Below are 7,746 nucleotides of genomic sequence, written 5' to 3'. Positions count from 1 at the left end.
TTCCTCTATTTTTGTAACCCCAAATCCTAGGATATTACATCCCACCTTGACACCCTTGTGGTCGGGGCAGCGATCCCTTGTCGTGGTCGATTGGTTGTGTCGGGAGAGAGAAACGGTGGGAGAGGAGAGAGAAGGTGGTGTGTGGGGACCGGAAGTTTTCGGCTAATCTTCACTGACACGCAGGCCAGAGCGCGAAACTGGCTCCATCCGAAGCCCCCAACAGCACCCCAGGAAATCGAGGATTGTCTGGGGAGTCTGAACGGATTTAGGCCTAAATCCAAACGAAAACGAGAAGCTAGGATATGACTAAGCCGTTTTCGTCCGTTCGGATGAAAAAAAGGGATCCTAAGAGTCTTCCCGGGATATGGCTGGAGATGCTTTTAGGATTCCCAACCACGTCCGTATATATAGTTCCATAGACAGTGTACCGGCACTCAACAAAGAGGAGACACACCGTTTCCGTTGTTTGCTTGCAAATAGGGCACAACCGCAATTGGGCCATCCGTGTACAGAATATGGTAATTTATACCAACGATAAACCAGCATTAGCATTAGAGTACGCCCCAAAATTGCGATGAAGATCAAGCCATCAACTACATTTCAAAAACTTACCCAATAATGTACAATGTTAGAAAATTTGCACATCGAAAAAAAAGACAAATTTGGTTTCAACTCAAGCCTCGGAATAATAGACAATTCATTACAATGAACTTGAAGACGTGCAACAGTTTCAGTTTGTGAAGTCTCTACAGCTGAGGCGCCAAATATTATCAACCCAAAAGATTAAAAAATAATCAAACATGATACAGTATGATCATCTACCATTCTTTCGACTTGTTTTCTCACGAACCGCGTGATGGACAAGGAACTGCGAATATTATCCTATGATGATACCCTTGTTAAATATGCTTTTTTTTTCCATCCAAGATGTTCTTCACATTGTACAAATTAGAACAACGCCTGCAAATATTCATGAATTAGATTCGCTACCAAGAAATACATGTGCAACTACTGAATATACATTAGCCTTTCTTTGCTCTATCAACTAATTGCATGTGTTGAGATGATTGGAGCTTATGGCAATGCTAGTTGTGAATGTATGTATAGAGGCAATCTATACAGCGGAAGTTGGTCATCGGCGGTACGACGGTACGTAGAGGCGGTTGTTGCCACCATTCTTAAGAGCTTTTTTTTCAGGGATGAAAGCCCACTGATATACTCCATCAGTTTCATATTAGTTGCCGCTGATTTGGATGTATCTAGACACATTTTGTGCATAGATACATCAGAATCTGCTACGAAGGGAGTACAAAGTACTGAGTTTAGATTTGGACAAGTCCTAGTTGTGTAGGCCCTAATTACGCATCTGATATGAACTGGTATACTAACCAACGAAAGTACGGTGCTATCCTTTCTCTGATTGACTTTAAGATCTATAACAAAAAAGTTGGTGGGTTAGGGCCGTAGGGGGTGTACCAAAGCACTCAGTCCGCATTTTTTACAAAAAAAATCCAAGTAGCATTCTCTGATCAACGTGTTAAGATGTCACTGATATCTAGCTTTAAACAATAGTAATTATGAACAACATTAAATACATAACCGCCTGATAAACTGATTTCTGAAACCTGTCCAGGCTAGGTGCTCAGGACCCAAATTTTATTCAAAATTGTAACACAAGAAAGGATATAAGTGACCATGCTAGTTACTTGGTTACTCAGCACCTGCACACGCAAGTCATATGCCAAATTGCTAATGCTCCAAGTATTGTTGGAAACATGCTAATAGTTTTAGCCAATAAATCAAACATTCCTAGATTGAGATGGCCAAAAGCAATGACTGAATCTAGGTTTCCAGCTTCCAGGTCACAACTTTTGGTTCATAAAACAGACTCTAATGTGCCATCTATAGCAAGAATTAACCTACTGAGTTAAAAATAAATAAACCAAAGATATCCTTTTCTCTACGTATCCTACTGATTCAAAGAAGATTTACATGAAAAATCAAAATATTCTACTCCCTCCGTCCATAAATAGATGCCAAAGATTTATTTAAATTTGAATGTATCTATACACTAAATCATGTCTAGATACATTCAAATTTAGACAAACTTTTGGCATCTATTTCTGGGCAGAGGTAGTAGTGGGTTTGAAATTTTTACAGAAAAGAAATACTCCGTAACTAAATACCAAGATCATCTAAATCGCCTTTTACTAGAGAAACCTTTTTCCCACTCTCAATGTATAACCACTTCGATGTGGCACAAGTAAACTGCTTCTTTCATATAGTTGCTTCCACACAAAAAAGTTGGAGTCATATCTTTACTGGGTCCATTACTGCCGTTTTTGTCAGCTGAGCGGCATGATTGGATGTTTTAGCTCTGAAGCAGCCACATTGACTTCGCACATCAGATGGGGCTAGACAGACTTGCGTTAGATGCAAGTGGTTGCAGCCAATATATAATAGGGGCACTGAAGCAAGTCAAGATTGGTTTCGAATTTTAGTAATGCATCTTGGTCTTGCATTTAAGAAAAGGTAGGGTTCTGGACTTCTGGTAAGTGGTACCGTTTACCCCAGAGTCCAGACTACACCTCCAAGACCAGCCAGTCAACCCACTATCTCTGAATAAACTGCTGTTGTCACTGGAATCGCAAAGAGAAGGAAAAGGGAGCACAGCCCGCAGCTATGTTCTTTGAGAGAATAACATGATAATTATAGTGCTAAGACTTAAGTATGTTTGAGGTTTGGTGTGGAGAGCAATAGGAGCAAATAATAGAGCTGGTTCCTTCTCTCAGTATTATTTATAGATTCCTAAATATCTACCAGCCAGCAGAAATGTTCCGATCACAGGATTCACATCAATATGTTGGGCCATCTGCAAACTGCGCAGCAGGGCTTGCTTCGAAGATAAACTGATAAAATCACTTGTTGAGCTAATTTGATACTCTTGTGTCTATCAAATATTGGGCTATGCATTGGATCCGTATTTGGTCATTTCTCCAGTCGGTAGAGCACAGGCATGACATGGATTCTAGTTGCAACCGTTTGGAAACAGTTGCACTGGATTTATACAACTAGTGCGGCTGGCGGTTTGACATATCATGTTGATGCATAGGCGCCTCATGAGTTTTTCATATTTCTTTAGATGGTTGATATCTAACTTATGTGATCCTTGAGATGTAACGTTTGTGACAAACTTTAATAAACTAATAAAAGGCTATATGCATCAGTCGATGCAGAGGCCAGGGCTTCCCCCTTTAAAAAAAAAGAATCAAATATTAGGCTGGTCTTCACGCAGGGCATGAGCAGGAATCTTTCGAGGACTGGAGCAGACGCTATGCAGATGCTGGCAATGGGAGAAGCTGAAGCTGGCCCTTCAATCTCTACAGCTCTTCTAGGAGCTCCTGATCAAGTTACTGATCATGATCAAGATGATGTCTATGGTTGAAGTTTTTGAAAATAGGAAGCTTTAAGTGGTATCTGTTAATAACTTTTGGTGCTTGCTTCTTTTCGGCCCATGTAGCCTGGAGAGCCGCTGCTATAAAAGCAAGGATTAAGTGTCATTCGACAAGTCGCAACCTGACTGTCGCTAAGCTGGAGCGACACGACAAGTTAAACTTGTCGATCGACAAGTTGACAAGTCAACGACTAATCACGACTTATCTCTGTCGAGAGGTCGAGCGACAAGTTGTGGGCTGGGAAATAAAAAGCCATCCCGTCCCGTGAAACCCTATCTAAACAGATCGTGCCCTCCCAGACTCCCACCCAGCTGCCGCCCCTCACCTGGACGATCCCCTCTTGCCGCCGCCGGCGCTACCGTCGCCTCCTCTCACCAAGCTGCTGTAAGTAGAGGGCCTGCCCGCTGGACACATTTGTCACAGTATCAGGTTCCTCTCCACTCCCTATGCTCTCAAAATTTAGTACAGTAAGTAGAATAGTTACTGTGTATTTTTTAGTAGTTACAGGTCAATACATATCTACTTGTCTATCCCTTGTCGAGATTTGTCACGACTTGTCAGCTTGTCGGTACCAGAGCGACAAGTTGCGACATGTATTTTTTAGTAGTTACAGGTCAATACATATCGACTTGTCGATCCCTTGTCGAGACTTGTCACGACTTGTCAGCTTGTCGGTACCCGAGCGACAAGTTGCGACATGTTGACACGTAATCCTTGTGTAAAAGTTTGTCTGATGTTTGTTGTTGGGTACTTTGTCTTTTGTTGCTGATCTCGAAGAACACTAGCAGTAGGCAGTGATGTAGATTTTCTTTTCGTTCTGTTAAACTCAGATGCTGGTACTTTCTGTTCTGTTTCGTTATCCTTTTCATAATGGAACCTGGCCCTGCTTTCTGAGGGGTGGTATGCAAAAATAGTAATTAAGAGTGCTATTTTGCTACCAAAAGAATGCTCGATTTATTTTGAGGGAACTAACTAATTACTTAGCAAATTGGTTCATTATTAAGTCATCACTTCATTCCATTCCAACAAGAGTTCAGTTGAGTTAACAGATATACCGAAAATGGTCCGGGTGTCATAATGTTGAGTCAGGATTTTCTTTAAATGTAGGATCACCTTTTCCTTGGGGAAGGAGCCAAATTTAAGTCCACCACAATGTAATTTTTTTAGTGAATTCTACTTTTTACCCTGTATTTGTGAATTTGTGACACGTATTACCCCATTTAGTGGAACTTATATTGAAATATCCGATTTTGGAGGCTTTTAACATGGTTTTACCCCAGTTTAGCATTTTGTGTGTTTATGTTAGATAGGACCGGCATGTTGCGTCAATGATTTGTAACAAAATGTGTAAAGATCGGATGGCATCGTTGGCGATCATTTCCAAACTTCTCTTGTCCATATGTTCCATTCTTTGTCGTCGTACTGATATTTTTGGACCCCCGGTCGTCACGTCACACCTTGCCTAATGGACACGCATGAAAAAAATGATGGTCCAAAGCTTCTAACAAGGGGTATTCTAGATAAATTTCCACTCAAGGGGTAATTAGTGTCACAAATGCATAACTACGGGGTAAAATGTGGAATTCACTCTAAATTTTTCGTAGGTATTTTTTCACTAAATTAGACAACCAATTTAATCGAAGTAAAAAGGAAAGAATTGTGGTTTGATATATGATATGAGGAAACAAATGTTTGGATTGTAGCTCGACGGCTTCAACTTAAGCACTTGACATTTCCAAATGTGACCAATGCCTATAGAGTTTGATCAACCCACTTTGACAAACCTTACTGCTTACCTTTCATTGAATTGAATTATTTAGGACAGTGGAAGCGCGCTGCTAGATTATCTGCCCTACTCAGCTACTCTAGTGCACAATCTCACATCGAGATCCACAACTAATCAAGGTAAGGATAGAGAAGAACATAAGCTCACCTTTTAGTCGGCTCCAGGGCCGCCGCTGCCGCCGAGCGGGTAGGACACAACCTCCCTGACGGTCGGCGCGACCTCGACAAGTGCGATGTCCATCCCGTACCCGGAGACGGGGAGCAGCTTGAGCTCGCGGAGCACGCAAAAGGCCTCGGCCATGCGGCCGCGGGGCACATCGACGGCGACGGCGCACCGCGGCACCCAGTTGTCGGGCCGGAACCCGTCGGGCACCTCGAGGCCGGCGTCCTTGCGCAGCAGCTCGCAGAGCTGCGCGTGGAGGCCGAGCAGCGCGGCCGAGGGCGTGGGCGAGAGGAAGAGGACCCCCGCGTCGAGGGACGACGGGGGCGACGCGAGCGAGGAGAGCGCGAGCGGGAGCGGATCGATGCGGGAGGCGAGCGCTCGGAGCGCGGGCGCGAGGCGGAGCGGGTCGGGGAGCGCGGCGGCGGGGAGGTGCAGCAGCGGGAGGTGCGGGCGCGACGCGGTGTCGATGAGGCGGCTGCTGAGCTGCCGCCGCGCCAGCGCGTTCCACGCCTTGAGCACCTGGTTCTCCAGCGCGGGATCGAAGTAGAGCTCGACCGCGTAGTGCCCCGCGGAAGGGGGCGGCGGAGGCGGCGCCGCCCCGCGAGGGGTGCCTGGAGGGGTCGTCGCGACCGCCGCCGGGGCGGAGTAAACACCTCCGCCGCCTCCGCCGGCCGCGGCGGGCGCGGTGCCTTGCGCCATGGCGAGCTCTGGATGCGGGATTCCGACAGGAGGCGAGGGGAGTGGGAGTTGGATTTTCCGCTGGAGCTGAGAAATTTGGGAGATCTCGTACGACTGCTGCACGCCTGGAATAGCTACAGTCAGAGGTTCGTGGACCCGTTGCCCATGGCCATGGGGATGAAGCGCTGACAACTGGGGCCGCTTGTCTCGTGACTTACTATTATTCCCGATTCGTTCGAGATGAAACTATTCCATGCGTTTTGGGGAAAAATAAGCTACGGAGTCTGAACCGGATGGGAGGTAGTTACACATTATTTTTTTGTAGAAACACAATATCACAACTAACATTTACTTAACTCACCCATTTCCTAGAGTCTGGACCGGTAAATCTTGAGATTGATGAAGTTGCCTAGTCCACAAGCACATTTCTCCAACTGGAATGACATGAAAGTTTTAACTAAAATAATTTACCAAGAAAATGTGAACACCAGGATTTCACCAAGTGTAAATTATACTACTGATGATGGCAGAATTGTCACTGATTATGATGAAATGGAGGCTATGGCTTTGAACTGTTATAAAAATAGAATGGACACTTCTAGGGAGATTGATATGTGTATAGACTTTAGACCTCTCTACTTTGATCAAAAAAAGTTGATGGGCTTGAGTCCCTCACTAAGCCTTTCACAAAGGAAGAAATGGACAATGTGATTGCAAAGATGTACAAAGCACCTGGGTCAGATGGTTTCAATGGTCTTTTTCTAAAGAAATGTTGGGCAATAGTTAAGGGAAAGCTTTTATAAACTGGCTGATGAGTTCTACCAGAATAAAGTGAATCTGGAATCAATCAATACTTCCTATATTATCTTGATCCTAAAGTGTCAAATCCCTGAAAAGATTAATGACTTCAGGCCTACTCACCATCTGTTGTCTCAAGTTTTTTACAAAAATGGTTGCTGATCGGCTTCAGGAAATAATTATGCAGTGTATTCATAAAAACCAATATGGCTCGGGCTTTTGAGTACATCTATCAATGTAAAGATGTTGGGGCTCCATGTATAATTCTTAAACTGGATTTTGAAAAGGCCTTCGATACTATAGAACATGAGGCATTATTGCAAAGTCTAAGGCATAAGGGCTTTAACGAGGAGTGGATCAGATGGGTAAAGGATTTTCTTGGCTCTGACTCCTCTATTCTTTTATTAAATGAAATACCTGGCAAGCAGTTTAAATGTAAATGAGGTATCAGGAAAGGTGACCCACTATCACCTCTGCTATATGTGTTGGGTGATGATGTTCTACAGTATGTGGTCAATGATCTCATGCATAATGATCTATTAAACTTGCCAATTATTACTGGAGATTAGGTTTATCCAATTCTACAGTATGAAGATGATACACTTCTTATTATGCGTGCAGATAAATCTACTGGGTTATATGTTAATTTTCATAAGTCTTGTATGCTGCCCATAAATATCACTGATGAGGAAGTAGCAGTTTGGCTCGGGAATTGGTTGTAGTGTTGGGATAATGCACTTTACTTATTTGGGTCTCCCTATGAGTACTACTAGGCCAAGGATACAAGAGCTGCTCCCCTTGGTGGACAGAATGGAAAGAAGACTTGTGGCTACCTCAACCTTAGTAGCATATGGTGGCAGATTGCAG

General features: G+C 43.9%; 1 protein-coding gene across 1 annotated transcript; it reads right to left on the bottom strand.

Annotated features, from left to right (window-relative positions):
• Positions 1-569: 569 nt before the first annotated feature.
• Positions 570-6,214, bottom strand: LOC124654024 (death-inducer obliterator 1-like). The gene is made up of 2 exons (XM_047193064.1): positions 5,389-6,214; positions 570-960 (listed from the first exon to the last, which is right to left on the bottom strand). The coding sequence occupies exon 1, from the start codon at positions 6,100-6,102 to the stop codon at positions 5,392-5,394; it is 711 nt and encodes a 236-aa protein (XP_047049020.1). The 5' UTR covers positions 6,103-6,214; the 3' UTR covers positions 570-960; positions 5,389-5,391.
• Between the last annotated feature and the right edge of the window lie 1,532 nt (positions 6,215-7,746).

The sequence above is a fragment of the Lolium rigidum genome, chromosome 5 (genome assembly GCF_022539505.1).
Source record: "Lolium rigidum isolate FL_2022 chromosome 5, APGP_CSIRO_Lrig_0.1, whole genome shotgun sequence".
Classification (NCBI taxonomy): Eukaryota; Viridiplantae; Streptophyta; class Magnoliopsida; order Poales; family Poaceae; genus Lolium; species Lolium rigidum.
Note: the sequence above shows the minus strand (reverse complement) of the source record. Positions and strands in the feature narration are given on the sequence as shown.